Source organism: Canis aureus, chromosome 37, assembly GCF_053574225.1.
Source record: "Canis aureus isolate CA01 chromosome 37, VMU_Caureus_v.1.0, whole genome shotgun sequence".
In the NCBI taxonomy this organism is placed as follows: domain Eukaryota; kingdom Metazoa; phylum Chordata; class Mammalia; order Carnivora; family Canidae; genus Canis; species Canis aureus.
Window position 1 is genome coordinate 18,980,591 of NC_135647.1, and position 21,313 is coordinate 19,001,903.

Consider the following 21,313-nt stretch of genomic DNA (forward strand, 5'->3'; position numbering starts at 1 on the left):
GGTCAGACAAGCAAGGAACGAGGAGAATTTAGAGGTCTTTAAACACAGTAAATGTCACCATCCTTTACAAACTTTGCCTCAAGCCAACTCTAACAATTGCAAATAGCACCTTGGCAATGGTTCCTCAATACTGGATTCACATGAGGAATCTTTAAAACTACAGATACCCGGCTTCCACCCCAGACACTGGTTTAATCGATATGAGGCACGCCCTGAGCATCTTGACTTTTAAGACCCCCCAGGTGATTCTAATGTGCAGCACTAACATAAGGAAGCCCTGCTTTTAATATTTGACTCGGATAACCTTAATCTCCATCAGACATCAGGATCTCCTGTGTCCATGATGGCACATTAGAAATACCAAAGGTTCTTTAAAAAAAAAAAAAAAAATTACCAGAGGCCACCCCCAAAGACTCTGACTTAGTTGCTCTGGGAGCAGCCCCAGCATCCCTTAGGTGCCCCAGGTGATGCTAATGGACAGCTAAAGTTAGCTCTCTGGTCTAATAAGCCCAGGAACTGTTCTCCGGAGACTGTAAATGAGTCTCCATCAAAGAGCCAGAAGTACCATTCTTCCACTTTGCCCAGGTTGGGACTACCCCGAGTGGTAATAAAACATCTTCCCCCAAGGCTGTCAGGACACCAGGGAGGGGGATGGCAAGAGATGGAATTCACTAAGCCACAAGAAGCCGGGAAGGCAGCAGAGTAAGAAGAGCGCTGGCCCTCCACACCGTCCCTCCCTGCAAACTTTACTGACTGCAGTCAGTCCGTAGAAGGCTTCCTGGAGATGCCTCAACCTTGGATTTGATTCCAATAAATTGTGAAAAACCCTACCCAATCAGTACTCCTGGCGCTGCAAGTAGCCAGATTGGCAGGCCTTGAGCCTCCACTCCCTGTGAGATTCTGTTTCATGAATTTCCCAGGAGGATTTCTGCACCGGTTGGATGCCAAGGGGACCTCCCCCTTGGGCTCCCATTCCTTTCTTCCCCCAAAGCCCAGCAGAGCTGAGAACCATCTCATAGACACAGTGATCGTTCAAGTAAATAATGTCAAAGGACAGACGTCTTTGACATGGCTCTGACAAGCGGCTGGTAACCCACTCTGGGGCCTGGGCAGGGCCACGCGTCTCACACGGGAAGGGAAGTGCGCGGACACCCCCCCCCCCCGGAGGTGACCACTGCGCCCCCACATCTCCCTGCCCAGAACGCATCCCCTACATCCCTGATCTACGCTGAGTCACTTTATGAATGAGCAGTAGCACAGATCAGACGCACTGATCCTGGAGGAGGAGAAAAAAAAGAAAAAAAAAAAAGTTTTCCTTGCTCTCACTTAGATGAGAAAACTCGAGGGAAAAAAAAAAAAAAAAGGCTATGTGACTCCGTCCGGGTTTGCCACAGAACATTTGTGGCGGAGCCCGATTTAGCCGCCCTTGAATTTCCATTCTGTTGCCTGGCAACCAGTTCAGACCAGCTCAGCGCCCAGCCCCGGCCCCTAACCCGCACCCTTTCTCTGCCCGTGCGGCTCGGGGAGCAGCGATCCGAAAAAAGTTCAGGCTTTAGGGGCGCCGGCCAACGGCACGTGAGCTAAGGGCCTGGGTGGGCTCCCCCTGGCTGGGCTGGGATCCGCTCCCAAACCCGCGCGAACCCCGTCTGGCACGCCTTCCCAGGTCCGGCCTGCACCTTCTCCTGCAACCCCTCCCTCCCTCCCCCCGAATCCGCGGGTACCACTTAACACGCTCACGCCAAGTTCCCAAAGTGCTCGGCTGCGGCTACCAGACGCCCTACAAGGTCCCGGTGGGGAAACTCGCACTCGGAGCTTTGAGGGTGCAAAAGGAAGGGGGGGGGGAAGCGTGTTGAGAGCCTTGTGCTTCCCAGCGGGCTACACCCGGGCGGGCCTTCCGTGCTCAAGCCCAGCTAACCTGGCCCGGGCCCGGGCTTGCTGCAACGCCGCAGCCCGAGAGCCCGCGCCCCCCGCGCCCCCCGCGCCCCCCGCGCCCCGCGCAGCGCACGTGCAGCCGCCGCCGCGCAGGTGTCGGGAGCGCAGCCCGCCGGCCCTCGCATCCCCGCGCACCTGGGGCGGGGGGGGGGCGCCCCTCCACCCGCCGGGCCCGGGCCCCGCTACCCCGGATCCTTACCCAGGTTCACGAAGCTCATGACCATGTCGGCGTCGTTGAGGAAGGCGCTGTCCTGCGCGCTGGTCAGTGCGGACGCGCCGCCGCCGCCGCCGCCGCCGGGTCCCGCGGCCACGAGGCTCCTGCCGCCGACCGGGGGCGCCGCGCCGGGGGGCGGCCGCCGGGGCGGGGACGAGCCGGCCCCTCCGCGGGGCCCGCGCGGCCGCCTCTGCTCGCCCGCCTCCCAGCCCTCGTCGTCGGCGGCGGCCAGGGCGTTGTACAGATCCAGCATGAAGAGCGGCGCGGACTTCAGCCGCCCGGGAGGGGGCTCCCCGCGAGGCTGCTGCTGCGGGAACGCCGCGGGCTGCGGCGGCGGGAGGCCGTGCAGGGGCCGGGGCCGGTGCGGGAGCCCCAGCACCGACAGGATCTCCTTCTGCATCTCGCGCTTCTCGTGCGTCTTGAGGCGCCGGTAGAGGAAGCCGGAGGAGGAGGAGGAGGAGGTGGAGGAGGCGGAGGGGGACGGCGGCGGCGGCGGCGGCGGCGGCGGCGTGGGCTCCGCGTGGCCCGGGCTCCCGCCGTCCCCCAGCAGCGCCCCCCCGGCGGCGGCGGCGGCGGCGGCGGCGGCGGCGGAGGGCAGAGGCGGGGGCCCGCAGCAGCTGCACAGCAGCCCCCACCACCAGCACAGCCACGGCGCCCGCGGCCCCAGCATCCCCGCCCGGCCGGGCTGGCCCCGCGGGGCGCGCAGCGGCGGAGCGCGGCCGGAGCGCGGCCGCTGTGGCCCTCGGCGTGAGCAGCCCCCGCCACCTCTCGGCGGGCTCGCTTCCCCTTCCTGGCCCTCAGTCCTTATCTCTCATCGTCCCGGGGGCGCCCCCGAGTGCCCGGGCTGGAGGGGAGGCGGCGGGGGCGCGGGCCCCTCGGAGGCGCAAGGTCCGGGCCAGGTGCGTCCGAGCCGGGCCGCGCTGCAGCCGGCGGCCTCGCTCTCGCCCGCGGGCGGGTCACGGCGCGGTCACCGTCGGGCCTCGCGGCCCGCGCACGTGCGCCGTCCCGCGCCCTCCGGGCGGCTCAGCAGCCGGGGCGGGCGGCCGGCAGCATCCCCGCGCGCCTCTGCGGGGCTCGCACGGCCGCCGGGGACCCCCGCCCGTCCGCCGCGGCGCCCCGAGGGGCCAGCCTTCTCCGCCACGCTGAACTTCCCCGCTCGCAGACTCCGCGCCCCTCGACTCTCGGCACCGCCGCTCGGCCCCGCGGGCGGAGGCGGCGCGGCTCTCGGCGCAGGGCTCTCGGCGCAGGGCTCTCGGGGCTGCCCCGCCGCCCCCGCGCGCGACCTCGCAGCCTCCGGCTCCGGGCGCCGCGCTCCCCGCAGGGCCAACGTGGGCTCTCTGGTGCGCGTCTCGCTCAGGTACCGCACTCCAGCCCGGGAGGCCCCGCCCCCCGCGGTGACGGACAGGCCGGCAGCCAATGGCGGGGCGCGCCTCGCCCGCATTTGAATAGGCCCGCCCCCTTCTTTCACCCTCCCTCTCCGGGGAGGCGTCGCCCGGGCCGCGCGTCGGTTGCGAGTCCCGGGAATTCTCCCGGAGGCGCCCAAAGTAGGTCGACGGGTCTGCACCCTAAGGGAAACCCGCCGTCGTTTGCCATCGCCTGAGAGGCCTCACGGGATGCTCTCGGTACATAAAAGCAGAATCAGCTGCTAAGTCACTGCCACCTGTATTAACAGAGGAACAGCAGCGATAGTTCCTATTACTTAGTGTCTTTTTATGGGTGTTCAGCGGACACGTGACTGCCGAAGGCAGCTGCGGGAAGCGGGGACACACCCTCCGACAAGCTGCTGGCAAAAGGGCCACGGGGGGGGGGGGGGCCAAAGTGGAAGCCAGAGCCAGGGTCCTGGGGGTTTGGGGGCCGCATACCCTGATGGATCTCTTGATTTGGGCCCTGCCTTGGCTTCTCAGGCTAGTATCTTAAAGGAAGGGGTGGGGGGGTAATTAGGTAAATATAACAGAAAAGCCACCCTCTGCTTGTGGTAATGTTTCAGGGCTTCTCCAGTTTTTCTGTTAACTTTTCATTTTAATGCATCGAGATACAATAAGGCCTTTCGTGAATTATTATAGATAATTCCAGCACAGGTAGGGGCTTGGCGTGTTCCCATTCAGGGTGATGGACACGGGTGCTGAGCGTTGCCGGCAGCACTAGACAAGATCAAGCGGAGAGGACACATGTTGCGCTTGCATGACAGGTATACTTCCCAGTCATGGAGAGGGCCCAAGCATCAGCACCACCATCTGCCATTCAGGATGCAAATCCTCTTGCTCTCACACTATGAGATCTATGGATCTAGAAACAAATTCACTTAAAACACTAGGATCTTTTACTTGGCGAAAAGTACATAAATCAGAAAAGGAAAACTTCGCTGACAGTCTTAGTTCGCACAGTCCAAGGCATCTCTGAGCCCGTCCAAATAGACATAAACTGTGGGATTCATGGACTTCAAAGATCATGGGGTTTCTGCTGATTGACATCCGATAAGCGCCTCTGATTTCAAAGAATCTATTTTTTCATGGGGAAGGGTGTTCACCTCCCCCCATCCACTGAACTGCTCTTTCTCCCCTCTGGGCCCAGACGCAGTGATCATTTAGTCTTTAATTCCACAAATTTAATTTATTAATTCAAGTTTAATTCTAAGACTGAAGTCTTTAGTTCTACAAAGGTCCATAGCCATTGACTTCAGGCAACACAGCTTCAACAGCACTGAAGGCTGATCTTCAGCAGGGATTCTTTTCATGTGAAAAGAAAATATATCACTACTTGGTCTGGGATGTCAGGATTCTTAGAATTTAAAAGCTTCCATCACTTCTTTCTCCTCTATGGGACTTGTTTGGGCATAAAATCATTGCAGTGCATAAAAATCGCAGCAGCCAAGAGCTCTGATCAAAAGATCTGAAATCTCAGCAAGTGTATGTAGGCTTCCTGCCAAGACCCTTCTCCTTTCTCAAACATAGTCACACCTTCGTCCTAAGACGTCTAGTGAGACACAAGCAGAGTAAAAAGCAGTTCCAACCTATGAGGCAGTGGGGAAAGTACTGGAAAGCTGTAAAACCCCTGAGCATAGACAAGGGCACCTAGGTAGGGCTGTGCCATTTAAAACACAAAGATAGGTTGTGACCCATCTATTATATGTGCACTTATTGTATATGCACATACGATCTTGTGGAGAGCACTATATAGGTGTACACACGTACAATCTTCCCTTTATCCTAAATATTTGGTTAGAAGTAGATAGACCTTGTGACCCGGGTTGAAATGGCACTGAATGTATCAAACATCTGAGCAAGAGTCCTGAATTGAGTCTGCCATGAGCCTCCCATCCCCATCAAGATGACCTCTCAGTTCCTGTTGAATAGTGCTGGAAAAGGAGGCGCCCCCAGATGATGAACACAGGAGCACACAAGTCTTGTAAGAGCCAGAGGGGGAAAATATGTGAAATGAAACATGACAATGACCCTGAGGGCAGTGACATTCAGCTGAAGGCCACAGAAGAGGGGGTGCTCTCTTCATGTCCCCACCACTCCCAACAGGTGCACGTGTTTGCAGGAAAACACTAGAAAACACCCTTGGAGTGGATAGTGGGGCAGAGGGGGGATAAAGAGATGCAGCTCTAACATTTTCATAACCTCGAAATTTTCCAAGACCGCTGGATCTCTAACCCACCACCTCACCCAGTCCCGCTTCTCTGACCCCTCCCCAGCACCCCCTGAGAAGTCTCAGGTTAAAGAGCTGGAAAAAGTCCAGATGTGATTCCGGAAGGATGGAATCAAGGGAGAAGGAGCAAGTGTGGTTGGGAGTCTGCTGGAAATGTGTGAATTGACTAGAGAAAAATCAGAGGTAACTTCGCCCCCTGCAGGACACTAAAAGATTACCTCCCCTTCCTCGGTGCCAGAACAACCTTCATTAAGTTCTCTGTATGTGTCTCCAAAACATCTGGGTGGAAAGAGGAGGAATTCGGTCAAGAAGCCGGATGTGGGAGCCAATCCACATCAAACATCTGGTTGCTTGGCTGACATCTCATGCAGATGGCCTTCAGTTTTCTGGAAATAGGTTGCCTGTCCCACTCCCGCCCATCTAATGAAGGAATGAGGAACCCTCACCATAAAACACAGGTTTATCCCCTGACTTCAGTGATGCTGCAGAGAGGGTGAGAATCCCATACCTGGGTGTTATTAATGCACCGGGTAATTCACACAACAAACTCCTTAGGACAGCAGTTCTTTTAGGAGGATTTCTGTTACACATTTAAAATACACACGGCCAAATGATTTCTATTTTTAAAAGACGCTGTTTACTAATTTAAATATCTCACACTCTACACTTCCCTTTGAATTATATCATTAGCAACAAACTGCAATTGCCATCTTTGATTTTATCCTAAATCACGCATCGTCCTCTTTGAATGGTCTTGCAGATGCAAGGAGGCTCCTTCTAGAATGAAGTTAAGTGTCATATCTTATGTTGCTCTTGTGTCAAGGAGCCTGAGGTTCCATTACCTTGAATCCTTGGGAAATTCCACTTAAAATACTGAATTTTCATCTCTCCTGTTCGTGTAAAGATGTGATTATTTCTTATATGCTCTGATTTTAAAAACGTCAATTTGGACTTGAGTGAAAAGGAAATATGGTGAGTAAATGTTTGCAGAGTGTGAGAGATGAAACTTTGAGAGTTAAATACTGCTTTTGAAAGCTACACCTGTAAAGCAGCCTTCAAAATACATGTCTCATCCAAAAGTCTGTGCTAGCAGTTACATCCACTCACACTTTCCTTTCTCTGTCAACTATTCAAAAATGCTGGGCATTCACACTTCAAAATATCATTCGAGCCATCATATTTTCCTACTCATGAAGGACATCTGGTGGCAAAGTGAAAAACTAATACATAAATCTGTTTCCAGAGATTTTTTTTTTTTCCACACTGTAACCCAAATGGCAAATCTGTTACTTGTGTGTGCTTCAAACTTTTTGGCCAAGCTCAGATCTTTATCGTCCTAGGATTTAGGCTGTCTACATAATATTAAGCAACAGGTCTTTAAAAACATCCAAATGATTAAATGGTTTTTAAATGTTTCATTGGATAATGTACATGTGCAGACTAAGTCTTAAACTTTTTTTTTACTGAGCAAAACAATGCTTAAGACATTTCCATGACTAGTTCTACTATCCCCGAAGAGTTCTGTTCCAAGAAATCATTGGACACTTGGCTCCACGGGGGAGTGCCTGAGGCTCCACAGCCTGTGCTGGCCTCTGAGCTTCCCTCCATTCTGTGGTCCCCTCTGTACCCCATGTCCTCAGTGTGTCTCTTGTGGCAACTAGGAGTCTCTATGAAAATATGACATTACCGTGCTGCCAATTCCCTTAACTAACCGTGCCGTAAGCAATGATGTGTGGGGGCCGGGGAAAACCACACTGACGGGGTAAAATCAGATCAAAATAAAAGTCAGGACCATCTCTAAAAGAAGAAGAGAAAGTCTAAAAAGATGTGTGCCACTGGGAAAGGCAGGTGTTTACACTAATCTCCCAGACTGCATTCATTCAACAAATATTTGAATGCCTAGAGTGTGTCAGGCAGACAAAGATCCCTGCCCTCATAGATTCTAGAAGGGCGGACATGAACAATCAATGGGACAACTAAGAAAATATGGGAGGCAGGATGTTGTCCCCATGATTCCTACCTATAGTGTTACACCTGCGAATATGTGACCTTCTGGTGCAAAGGGGACTTTGCAGATGGAATTAAGATGGGAAAACAGGTGATGTTACATTGGGAAGACTCTCCTGGATTATCTGAGTGGGCCCAATGTAATCACAAGGATCCTTAAAAGTAGAAAAGAAAGGCAGAAGAGATGTGGTAGCCTGAGAGGGACTCAGCCTGCCTGGGCTGGCTTTGAGGGTGAAGGGGAGTGCAGGTGTCCTCCAGAAGTAGAGCGCAAACCTCGACCAACAGATGGCTAGAAAAGAGTGACTTCAATCTCACCTCTGAATTCTGTCAACAACCTGAACAAGCCTGCAAGTGGATTCTCATCCAGAGACTCTGGCACAAGAGCCCCAAACAGCTGACACCTTGATTTTAGCCTGGTGGGACCCAGGGCAGAGAAAGTAGCCAAGCCTAATAGACTTCCAACCTACACAACTATGGGATGATACATTTGATTGTTTTAAACCACTGTGTTTGTGGTGTTTTTGTTTCCCAACAAGAGGAAACAAATGTGTATATAGTATGTTGGAAAGCGCTGTGGAAAAAAACCAACCAGGGAGAGGGAGTAGGGAGCATGTGGGTGGTCTCCTGACAAGTCTTCACTGAGAAGACAACACTCGAGTAAAGGTGTGTCACAGTAAAGAGAACCAGACAGGATCATATCTGGAGAAAGAGCTTCCCCAGCAGCGAAAACAGTGAGTGCAAAGGCCCTGAGGCAGGGGCAACACAAGGTGAATCTGAGGGAGAGAAAGGAGCCAGTAAGGCTAGGGCAGAGGAAATGAGAGGGAATAATTATAGGAACTTGTAACAGAATGCCAAGGAGGGTCAGAATTGGAGGCCAACGTGGCACAGGGTCCTGGGTATCCTTGTAAAGCCTTCAGATTTTAAGAAGCATAAGGTGGACAAATCTCACAGACAAAATGTTGAGAAGATGCCATACACAAAAAAATATACAGTGTAACTCTATTTATATAGAATTCAGATACAGACTATCCTGACTAATCTAGAAGTAGGTTACTGGTTACCCTTGAGGAGAAAGAGTAGGAATAATAATTGAATGAAACCAAAGGGGGGTTCCCAAGAGTTGGCCTATTTCTTTACCCGGATAGTGGTTACAAGGGAGTGGTCAATTTTAACAGTTCACTGAGTGGCATACATATGATTTGTACACTTTTCTGTATTTTGTTATATCATGATAAAAGTTGGACTAAAAAACAAGGGTTACCATCAAGGACAAGCACAAGAAGGGAGGGTCATTGAACGGTTTTGTGCAGCGTGACATGCGCTGACTTAAAATTTAACAGAGCCTCTCAGAGAATATACTGTGGAGTGACCAGGGAAGAATCAGTGGGATCAGTGAAGAAATTCTCATAATGTTCAGGTGGGAGATAACAGTAGCTTGTAGGGGGCCTTAGGTAGAAGCAGTGGGAAGAGAAGAGTGGTTGGATTTTGGACGTATTTTGAAGGCAGACGCCAATGCCAAGAGGATAGGCTAACTGCATGTAAAAACAAGTCATGTCAACAACTTCTTCCCCTGCATTGGGCCAGCAAAGCGTGGCTCCCCCCATTGCACCTGGCCTGGGGTAGCAGTGGGAAGTTGCTGTGGGTGGAGGAGAAAAGCATTCATGTTCTGGTGACTGTGGGTTAATACACGGATTGATAAGGTCTTCATTTTTTAAAAATTATTTATTCATGAGAGACACAGAGAGAGGCAGAGACACAGGCAGAGGGAGAAGCAGGCTCCATGGAAGGAGCTGATGTGGGACTCGACCCCAGGACCCCGGGATCACGCCCTGGGCTGAAGGCAGACGCCCAACTGCTGAGCCCCCCAAGTGTCCCGATAAGGACTTTAAATAACCCGTCTCCATCAGCACCCATGCTACAAAAGCCAATCCGAATAAACAGTGTGTACCCACTAACAGTTTCAAGACAAGTCCCCTAATAGCTTTGCAGCAAGATTCCCTATGTAGCAATATAACAGCTCAACCTCTGAATATAAAATTTCTTCTAAGATAAGAAGTTTGGCCACTAACACTAATATGATAAGGACTCCTAAAAATGTTGTATCCTGGGTGGAATCCTGGAGCACAAAAAAGGATATTAGGTAAAAGCTAATGGAATCTGAATAAGATACAGAACTTAGTTAATCGTAATATATCAATATTGGTTCATTAGTTGTGACAAATGCACCATGATAATGTAAGATGTTAACCGGAAGTACTGGGTGTGGAATTTATAGGAACTCCCTGTACCAACTTGGCAACTGTTCGGTAAATTTTAAATTATACTAAAATAAAAGGTTTATTTTAAAAATTATTCCTGTAGCTTTAATCTTAAGATGCAATAATTAAGGCTTGGCCACATCCTTTGCTCCAGAAAGAAAATATGTCTTTATTCCAATCCAGTGAGCGTTTTATATCTGTAAGTATATTCTTTCAGTTCTAAAACTTCCACTTGGTTCCTTTTTTTTTTTTTTTAATAACTTCTGTTTCTTTTCTAAGGCTTTCTACTTTTTCATTTGTTTCCAGAGAACTTGTAACTGATTGTTGAGCATTTTTTACGACAGCTGCTTTTAAGTCCTTGATGATTTGGATAATGTGGGATAATCCAACATCTGATTGATCTTGATGGAGGGGTCAGCTGATTGTCCTTTCTCATTAAAGTCAGGATTTTCTTCTTCATATGACGGGTGATTTAAAAAAAAAAACAACTGAATGGGAAGAAGTCAGAGAGGGAGACAAACCATAAAGGACTTTTTTTTTTATTTATGATAGTCACAGAGAGAGAGGCGCAGAGACATAGGCAGAGGGAGAAGCAGGCTCCATGCGCCGGGAGCCTGATGTGGGATTCGATCCCGAGTCTCCAGGATCACGCCCTGGGCCAAAGGCAGGCGCCAAACTCCTGCGCCACCCAGGGATCCCGTAAAAGACTTTTAACTCTAGGAAACACACTGAGGGTTACTGGAGGGGAGGTGGATAGGGGGATGGGTAACCAGGTGATGGGCATTAAGGGGGCTCCTGATGGAATGAGCACTGGGTGTTATATGCAACTGATGAATCACTGAGTTCTACATCTGAAACTAATGATGATACATTAGTTAATTGAATTTAAATAAAAATTTAAAAATAATTGTATCCTGGACATTTGTTCTATTACATTAGGAGTCTTGGGTCCCATTTAAATCTTTTATTTTATCAGGCAGTTGCCCTGTTTAGGTTCAGCATGTAGGTCCTGGACTACTTTTGTAGCCCCACGGTTTCAATGGCAATTTAATTGTTAGATTTGTGATGTTATTTTTATCTGCATGGTCTATCTGGAGCTGTACTCTCCTTGCCAGTACTGCCTGAATGGACGGGAGAGCCTTCCCCAGACCAGACTATCAGGTGTCTCCTGGTGGCGAAGGGAGGCCTTCAAGATGAGGAGGATGGGGCCCCCAGGTAGCTCAATGGTTGAGCTTCTGCCTTTGGTTCAGGTCGTGATCCCAGGGTCCTTGCGATCAAGTCCTACATCAGGCTCCCTGCAGGGAGCCTGCTTCTCCCTCTGCCTGTGTCTCTGCCCTTCTCTGTATGTGTCTCTCATGAATAAATAAAATATTTTTAAATAAATAAAAAGAAATTAAAATTCCATTTGATATACATTAATATGTCTAACATAGTCTTTCTTAAAGTGGTAATTTAAAATTTACCGAACAGTTGCCAAGTTGGTACAGGGAGTTCCTATAAATTCCACACCCAGTACTTCCGGTTAACATCTTACATTATCATGGTGCATTTGTCACAACTAATGAACCAATATTGATATATTACGATTAACTAAGCTCTGTATTTTATTCAGATTCCATTAGCTTTTACCTAATATCCTTTTTTGTGCTCCAGGATTCCACCCAGGATACAACATTTTTAGGAGTCCTTATCGTATTAGTGTTAGTGGCCAAACTTCTTATCTTAGAAGAAATTTTATATTCAGAGGTTGAGCTGTTATATTGCTACGTAGGGAATCTTGCTGCAAAGCTATTAGAGGACTTGTCTTGAAACTGTTAGTGGGTACACAATGTTTATTCGGATTGGCTTTTGTAGCATGGGTGCTGATGGAGACGGGTTATTTAAGTCCTTATCGGGACACCTGGGGGGCTCAGTGGTTGGGCGTCTGCCTTCGGTCAGGGCATGACCCCGGGTCCTGGGATCAAGTCCCGCATCAGGCTCCCTGTGAGGAGCCTGCTTCTCCCTCTGCCTGTGTCTCTGCCCTTCTCTGTATGTGTCTCTCATGAATAAATAAATAAAATCTTAAAAAAAAATATGAAGAGGATATCTTGAAGTCAACTCTTAAACACCCACATATTGATTACCCACACAATGTTGGTTCCAGGACCTCTTCCTCCAACGACTATGTAATGTGTTCACTCCTTCTCTCTGTTGATGAATATATGTTCATTTTTCCTCTTACCTGGATAAGCCAGATCTCCTCTAGGATGGCTCCTGTGGTATATTCTAGAAATAAGTAGAAACTGCTGTTTGGATTTTATTCTGATATTATTTCCCCAAATTTCCTTTGGAGGTTAGTGAATTCATTGAGTGACCCGGGGTGGTGGACAGAACAGGTGGCAGGCAGCTAACTTATGTCAGTTTCCAAATATCTAGTCTGATTAGTGAGAATCCACTACACCTCACTTTCACGTAGAAATCTAGACTGTAAGCTCTGTTGTGTCTCAGCACTTAGCACAGTGCCTGGCACCTAGTAAAGTGCTAAATAAGCATGAGTTTATTTTTTTAAGATTTTTTTTAAGATTTTATTTATTCATCAGAGAGAGAGAGAGAGAGAGAGGTAGAGACACAGGCAGAGGGAGAAGCAGGCTCCATGCAGGGAGCCTGACATGGGACTCGATCCTGGGTCCCCAGGATCATCCCTGAGCTGAAGGTGGCGCTAAACCGCTGAGCCACCTAGGCTGCCCCTAAACATGAGTTTAATGATAGAATTTTAATGGTTAAAGACTTGGCCTTCAGGAAGGAAAACACATAGGACCCCTTCCTGGTACATACTTTCTCTACCCTGAGAAGACCCCATAACATAGAAAAAGTATGTGCATTTATAACCCTTAAACTAAATTGTAGCCAATGATAATAAGTTAAAATATTCACGAAATACAACTAAAATGTTAGGGCTTCAAAACTATGTATATTATTCTCTTCCTACACAGACATTAGCATGGGATAACAGAAACTAATTTTAGCAGTCACCTCTACTACTTAAATCACACCCATAAAAATGAGACTTTCATACAGAAATAAAACTAAAATTTGCCAATACACCTCAGAGTAAAATGTTATTTAAGGATTAGTAAAACATTTATTTTCCTAGCATGTGAATAGGACACTTGTTCTCACAACTTTCCTTCACGTCTCTCACCAGAACTGAATCTTCTGGCATCTGGAATAGATTCTTTCAAATGCATACATCCACCTGTTTCAAATTCAGACTCCCCAGAATCAGTAAAAGGAAGCTCTTCCAGATGACATCAGTGGGATGGGGCTCCTGTCATCCAAGCACTTTGCCAAGGAAAGAATGGGATCCATCCCTGTCATTAGAAGTGAGCTGAAGGGAAATAAAAATGCTACTTACTAAATTAAGAAAATTGTGTTATTATCACTTACCAAGTTTACAGAAGTGTGTGTGCCGTATAAAGCGTTTTGCCATAATAAGCTTTGCTCTACGTCATTTTCTCTTGTTTTTTTAGCAGAACAACTCAAACATTTTCTTCAAGACTGTTGTGTTCTAGTTATGCAAGATGAGTAAGTTCTAGAGACGTGCTATACAATATTGTGCCTATAGGTAAATATATTCTATTGTGCACTTAAAAATCTGCTGAAGGTAGATCTCCTAATAACTATTTTTACCAAAAAAAAAAAAAAAAAAAGGCAGGGAGGGGGACATAAGGAACTTTTTGGAGGGAATAGATATGTCTAGTACCTTGATTGTGGTGATAGTTCCATGAGTGTACACATAGGTCCAAACCCACTGAATTGTGTATATCAAATATGTGCAGCATTTTGTGCATCAATTTCACCCTCACTAAAGCTGATTTTTTATTTTTTATTTTTTTTCAGATTTTTATTTATTTGAGAGAGACGGAGAGAGAGTTCAAGCAGGGGGGTGGGTCAGAGGGAGAGGGAAAAGCAGACTGCTGGGTATACACCAGGCACTGTAAAGAGGGTGTTGGGTTTTCATAATGAAAAGAAAAAGTTCCTGCCCTTGAGGAGCTTATGGTCTCTCATGGAGATGGACGTGCAAGGAATTGTCAACATGTCATGGCAACGGCTACCACACTGGTGGTAGATATGGAGATATGTAATGTTTATAAATAATATAGCAGAGGAGTTCCTGGGTTAACCTGAAGGAATGCAGGAAGGCTCCATGACCTGGGAAAGTTATTAAGAAGATAGTTTTTCAGTTCAGGCTTGGAGCACAAGGGGGAGATTATTCATGTACACACGTATTTACTAAGTACTTACAAAGTATTTAGTGGTGGGTATATGAGTGTGAACAAAGCAAATATGGGCTTTGTCCATATGGAGCTTACAAAATAGGTAATAAATAAAGAAATGGCTAAATCTGTAATTACTAGTTTTGACAAATGTATGAGCCCACTGTGGGGAAGTGAAGGAGGGTATTATAAGCTGAAGAAACAGCATGTGCAAAGACCTGGAAACTGAGAACTCAGTGTGCTTAAGAAATGAGAGGGGCACCTGGGTGGCTCAGTGGGTTAAGCGGCTGCCTTGGGCTCAGGTCATAATCTCCGTGTCCTGGGATTGAGCTCTACATTGGGCTCCTGCTCAGCAGGGAGTCTGCTAGTCTGCTTCTCCTTCTCCCTCTGCCTCTCCCCACCCTTGTTCTCTCTCTCTCTCTCTCTCTCTCTCTCTCTCTCTCCCTCTCCCCCTTCCCCTCTCTGTCTCAAATAAATAATATCTAAAAAAAAAAAAAAAAGAATTGATGAGAGCCAATGCAGCTGACAAATAGTAAGTGCAGGGTGAATGCAATGGTCTGAGGTTGAAAAGACAAACAAAAGACATATCATAAAAATTTTTGAGAAATTTAGACTTTACAAAGGATAAGGGGACAACAACAGAGAGTTTTATCTAAGAGAAACACAGTCTGAGATAGTATTTCTAAACTATTTAGTTGGCTGCTTTGCAAAGCAGAAAAGCCAGTAGGGGAAGACTATAGTAAACTAGGTGACGAGATGGTGGCTTAGATTAGGGTAAAGATAGTAGTCGAGGAGAAACAGCTGGAGTGGTCATATATTTGGAAGTAGACAAAGTATAGGACTTGGTGATAGATTGGAATGAGGGATTGAAGAAAAAGAATAATTAAGGATTTATACTCAAGCAAACAGAATGGCTAGTGGCTCCGTTTACTGAGGTGAGGAACTCAGGAGAGAAATAAGTTAAGGAGACAGAAGTTGGAAAACAGAAGATCTGTTATAGACATTACGTTTGAGGCCCCTTGAGATTTCCAAGTGGAATTACCAAGTAAGCAGTTAGAGAAACCATTCCAAAGTTCGGAGGAAGCATTGGCTGCACAAATTCATTTCAGGTTCATCTACACATAAGTAATATTTAAAACCCCAGGAGTGGGTGAGATCACTTATGGAAAGAGGGAGAGAAGTAAGACACAGAACCGAGCCCTGGGAAACACTATCATTTAGGGTGCGGGTATAAGAGAAACCAACAAAAGAGATCAAAAAGGAACCAGAATGATTCGAAAAAATATGTCACGATGAAATGTAGTGTCATGGAAATCCAGAAAGGAGTAGGAAGGAATGGTTAAACATGTTGAATGCGATAAAAAATAAGGAAGAGCTCCTTGTATGTAGCAATATGGAAATCACTGGTGGCTTTGATGAAAATAATTTCAATGAATTAATGGGACAGAAACATGGTGGATTAGGGTCAGGGAGTGAATGAGAATTGAGGTGTAGAGGGACCACGTAAAGGCAACTTATTCAAAAAGTTTTTTGTAAAGGGAAGTAGAGCAGTAAGATGATAGCTTGAGGAGGACAAGAAGACTAGGGTCATTTTTTTTTTAAATTTGTGACAAGGGAGTTGGGCAAGAAGAAGAATAGTTTGCCAGTGATGACAAAAGGAAAGATGGATAAAATGGCCAAAAAATAAAAGGGTGAGACTTGGTTGCAAGAAGATAAAAGATGGCTATTGTCAATTTTCTTAAAGTTTCAGAGGCCAAGTCATCAGGTCAGAGTGGAAGTTATCAAAGGCAGAGAGTAGAGACCTTGTGGTGTGAGGTAAGAGAATTTAGTAGGAAGCCACTAACATGGCTCCCAATAAGCCTAACCTCCTGCTTGTCATGAACTTGTGTAATCTCCTCTTGAGTGTGAACTAGACTTGTTAGCCTTTTTTCTTAAGATTTTATTCATTTATTTGAGAGAGAGAGAGCACAAGCAGGGGTGGGGAGGGGCAGAGAGAAAGGGAGAAGCAGGCTCCCCACTGAGCAGGGAGCCCAATGCGGGGCTCGATCCCAAGATCCTGAGATCATGACCTCAACCAAAGGCAGACGCTTAACCAACTGAACCAACCAGGTGCCCGTGGACTTACTAACCTTTAATAAATAAAAAATGGCAGTGATGGGATGGAAAGTGATAGAACATTCCTTAGGTTATGACATGAATTGGTTCCCTCTTGGATACTCTCTCTCACTCACTCTTTCTGAAGGAAGTCAACTGCCATATTGTGAGCTGTCCTGTGGGGAGGCCCACCTGTCAAGGAACAGAGGGCATGGAACTGTGGCCTTCAGTCCAATAGCCCATGAGGATCTAAATCCTGCAAACAACTCCATGACCGAGCTTAGAAGGGCTCCTCCTTCACTTGATCCTTCAGATGAGACTGCAGCCTGGGTTGGCAGCCCACAAATGCATAAGAGACCCTCATGTCTGAGACTCCCAGGTAGGCTGCACCCAAATTCCTAACCCACAGAAACTGTGAGATGACAAAGGGTTGTTGTTTTAAGGTGCTAGATTTTGGGGTGATTTGTTATATAGCAATTAAAAAAAACTAATACAGAGAAGAAAATAAGAAACAGGAATCTTGAAAAATGAGAAATTTAGTTCACTAGAGAATTATGGTAAGGATTGACAGCATTAAATAACCCAGTTATTAAGAAGTCTCAACTCAAGGGGACCCCTGGGTGGCCCAGTTGGTTAGGCATCTGACTCCTGACTTTGGCTTAGGTCATGATTTTAGGGTCATGAGATCAAGCCCCACCTCGGGCTCCATGCTATGTATGGAGATTGTTTGGGATTTTCTCTCCTCTCCCTCTGTCACTCCCTTGCTCTTTCTCTCTTTCTAAAAAATAAAATAGAAATCAAAGAAGGAGGAGGAGGAAAAGAGGAAAGAAAGAAAAGAAAGAAGGAAGGAAGAGGAAGAGAGGAAGAAAGAAAAGAAGGAAGAAAGAAAGAAAGAAAGAAAGAAAGAAAGAAAGAAAGAAAGAAAGAAAGAAAGAAAGAAAAGAAAAGAAAAAGTCGTCTCAACTTAGGGGGTTGCCTAGCTGGCTCAAACAGTAGAGTGCGATTCTTGATCTAAGGATTATGAGACCAAACCCAGTTTGGGAATAAAGAGTACTTAAAAATAAGATCTTGGATAAAAAAGAAGTCCCAATTCCATGGGGTCAAAATATAAAATATTTTATTTTTTTTTCCAATCTATGCATTCAGTTTTGCTCTTGCAATCCTCATTGCCCATTCCTTCACATAGCTGGGGGACAAATCATAACTCGCCACTCACTTTCAGTTTAAAAGCCCATATGATTTAACATGCCAATCCCTTAGTTAAAATGTCTAAGATTTTGGAGGAGTACCCCAAAACCATCTGTGTGGTTTACAGGTTGCATAACCAGTGCTCTAAACCGTTATAATAACGTGTCACCAAGGGTATCCCACAGAATACTACGGCTCCTTAGCATATTCTTTATAATTCTGCCAAAACAAAACCAAAAGGATATGCTACTTTCTATTTTCTCTAGAATTCATTTAAACTATAAGAACAACTATAAGAAAAATGTCTGACTACATTATAGAGTTGTGTTTCTTCATTCTTGATAAAACCTGCCTTTAAAAATGGTGTGTCCCCCCCAAAAAAATAAAAAAATAAAAAATAAAAATGGTGTGCCCAATCAGTACATGCTGAGAACCTTTGTGTGTGACTGCGTGGCTTTCATCTGTCTGCTGATGTTCCTAAATTTATTATTGCCTCATGTATGTCTTGATTTGATGACCACTGATATGTATTAGGAGTCTTGTTTAGCACTCCATGTCTTTGATATTTGTTTTTTTCCCTTAATATTTCTAATGTTTTAGCTGATATGAATACATTTGGAATGATTTTTGGAGGGATTAATTTATCAGTGAGACAATACTTGTTCACTACTTTAGTCCAAGTTGGCAAAATTATCTCATGTGCTCCTGTTAGCATCGTATCAATTTTATCATTTAAATGTATTCAGTGCCTACGAAAGCCTGAGATAGGCTGACCTATAGGAGTGCTCGAGCACTGGAATTATTTTTATTTCCAAATATATTTTCTTGATTACCAAAACTGTGTGTGTGTGTGTGTGTGTGTGTGTGTGTGTGCAATTCAGAACTATTCTTTTCTCCCAACCTCCTCCCATGCCAGCACCTTGAATTGGACATAAGGATGTGATCTAATTCTGCAACCTATCTTTCCCGTCTCTCTGAGTCTATCTCTTCTGGGGGATGAGGACTTGGGGACACAAACAAGAAAACAGAGGTTATCCTGAGCAACTGATGTCTTCCTGGTGCTGGTGATGGGGAGCATCTTTGGTCCATTTTGTCTCATCTGATGCTGGTACCCTCTGCTAATATGGTGGCTTATAATATATACCCAGTGTATGTGGTTTGAGGGTTGGTGTCAGGTTCACCCTTATCTTCTCCAAGACTGAGGTTCCCTTCAGAGAGGAGCACCATGTGTCTCTTTGTCCCTGACAGTGGTCTACACCCTCAATCACTTCCCCAACCTGGACATCCCCTGCTGGTCCAGAGGCTTCCTGGAGAGTCCTCCTTCCAGCCTCTCATCTAAGTTCTGGACTTCCTTATGTTGAGCCATGGAAGCCACTAAAGCCCTTTCCCACATTCCCTGAAGGCCAAAGGAACTACACTGAGGTTCCCCAACATCCATGTTCTTCATACAAAGCAGGTTAAACCATGGGCCTTACTCACCCTGCTGGCAAGGGTTAGAAGGCCTCACCTTAGAAATGTCAGGCAGAGGAGACAGTTTCTATAGACATATATGCTCCTAAACGCCAGGGGACACATGTCAAGTTCTCCCACAGATCCCTTTATCATCTTCCCCTCTGGTTCTATGGAAGGCATCAGAATAGAGCCACAGGTTTCCACTTTGGAACCATGAAGCCAAGGAGTGAGACACCAGCCTCCTCTTCATGCAATTCATTTACCTCTGTAAGTGACTCTCTGGATGCTCCCTGCACACACTCGACTTTGTGGGAAACAGCCCCGTGGCTCCATGGAGAGAAAATAGAAAAGGCAGGCATTCCCCCCACCAGGCCAATGACTCCTGACCATAGATTCCCCCTCGCTGCCCTACTTAGGGATATGGGGGCAGGATAGGAATCATGGCTGAGGATTGTAGGGAAGCTTCTGTAGCCTCTTTAATAATCCATGACGGAGTGTCTGGCTCTAAATGTGGGCAGTTGCTGGCACTCACTGCTTCTCTAACCTCTACTTTGGAACCCCAGCTCCTGAGCCAGGAAAATAGTAAATGTCTCACTTTGTGTGGCAGACAATCATTGGAGGATATTCCGGGGAAAGAGAATAGCATATGCTAAAGCCAAGAGGCCTTTCAATAGCATCAAAAGACCACGGTTACAGATAAGTAGATCCATATGCTTGATTTGCAAGGACTTGAGTCAAAAGATGAGGCTGAAGACACAAAAAGAAAGCCAAATGTGACAAGACCTATCCGCCTTTCCAAAGAGTAAAAAATATGTATTCAAAGTGATACAGAGTCTACTGAAAAATTTTTTGTAAAAGAGTTGACAAGACCCAATTTGCATTGGGGGCTTAGGAAGGGGGCTCTGTGGCAGTGTGTCAGGGAGATTATGGGGCTGCATCTAGAAAGAGGACAATCTGTCTCAAGTGAGAGTGGAGAAGGGCTTGCTCTAGAGCATTAGTGGCTGTGATGTGCTACATGAGCGGAGGTGAAAGGCATTTAGGATAGACCAGACAGGTCTTTGTGAGTAATTAGGGGAAGAGGGAGAAAGGGACATTTACAATGGTCCACTGGGTTCTGAATTGAGGAAGCTGGTGGATAATATTTGCAAAGACAGAGAGCTCAGCAGAAGAAGACAGGAAGCTCCGCTTTGGACATATTAGGTTTGAGATCTTTATGGGACATTCACATGAAGCTGTCTGGTTGGACATGCAGGAACATCCCCCAGTGTCGGCCTGGCTGGAGATGTTGATTTGGATGTTGGAGCCATGAGTGGGAGTGGGGTAAATATAGAGTGATAAGAGAACTTGGGATAGAGTTCTAGGGACCACTGACATTTTAGGAGTGGGAAGAAGAGGAGGAAACCACACACACACACACACACACACACACACACACACCACTAAGAATTTACCCCTGAGGTAGGTGGGAACTGAGAGAGAGAATAGTGCCACAGAAACTCCTATAGGAGAGGTCAGGTAAGAAGGCATTTGAAGAGTTTCCACAGGAGGTAACCACCAGAATATCATATCTAGAAGGTGCTGGAGAGTTAATGGAAGGTGCAGTAGAGAGGGCAGAAGGAGAAGGCTACTGGGAAGGAAAGAAGAGAAAGAGACCATAAAAGCTGGAGGAGACTCGAGGTCAAGAGAGGATGGTATGTGTGGGCAAGAGGGTGTGCTGGGGGTTCCATTTTAATTCAGAGAAGGGGTAGGAAGCTGATGTTGAGGGCTTCCTATCCTTCCACATGCTGAGATGACCAGGAATTTTAGAGATGCATATTTATGTTAGCCTGGGACTTGCTAAAGCTTACTTACCACTGTCATGAAGTCTGTCATACTTCAGTAGAATTTGGTAGCCAGAGATTTCCAACATCTAACTTTCAATTCTTTACATTAGCCAAATTATGGAAGCGGCCCAGGCGTCCATCAAGAATATTACTCAGCCAAAATAATAATAATAATAATAATATTAATAATACCTTGCCATTTGCAATGACATGGATGGAACTAGAGAGTATAATGCTAAGGGAAATAAGTCAGATAGAGAAAGACAAATACCATATGATTTCAGTCATATGTGGAATCTAAGAAACAAAACAAATGCACAAAAGGAAAAAGAGAAACAAACAAACAAACAAAACCCAGACTCTTAACTCTAGAGAACAAACTGACGGTTACTAGAGGGGAGGCGGGTAGGGGAGATGGACGAAATAGGTGAAAATAAA

The 21,313-nt window shown here is 46.6% G+C and overlaps 1 protein-coding gene across 1 annotated transcript in view; it reads right to left on the reverse strand.

Annotated features, from left to right (window-relative positions):
• BMP6 (bone morphogenetic protein 6) overlaps nt 1-2,831 on the reverse strand; it is a 150,603-nt gene extending 147,772 nt beyond the window's left edge. The window contains exon 1 of the mRNA XM_077886105.1: nt 2,132-2,831. Coding sequence (XP_077742231.1) covers nt 2,132-2,816 — 685 coding nt within the window. The 5' untranslated portion in view covers nt 2,817-2,831. The remainder of the gene's footprint in view (nt 1-2,131) is intronic.
• Nucleotides 2,832-21,313: the final 18,482 nt, after the last annotated feature.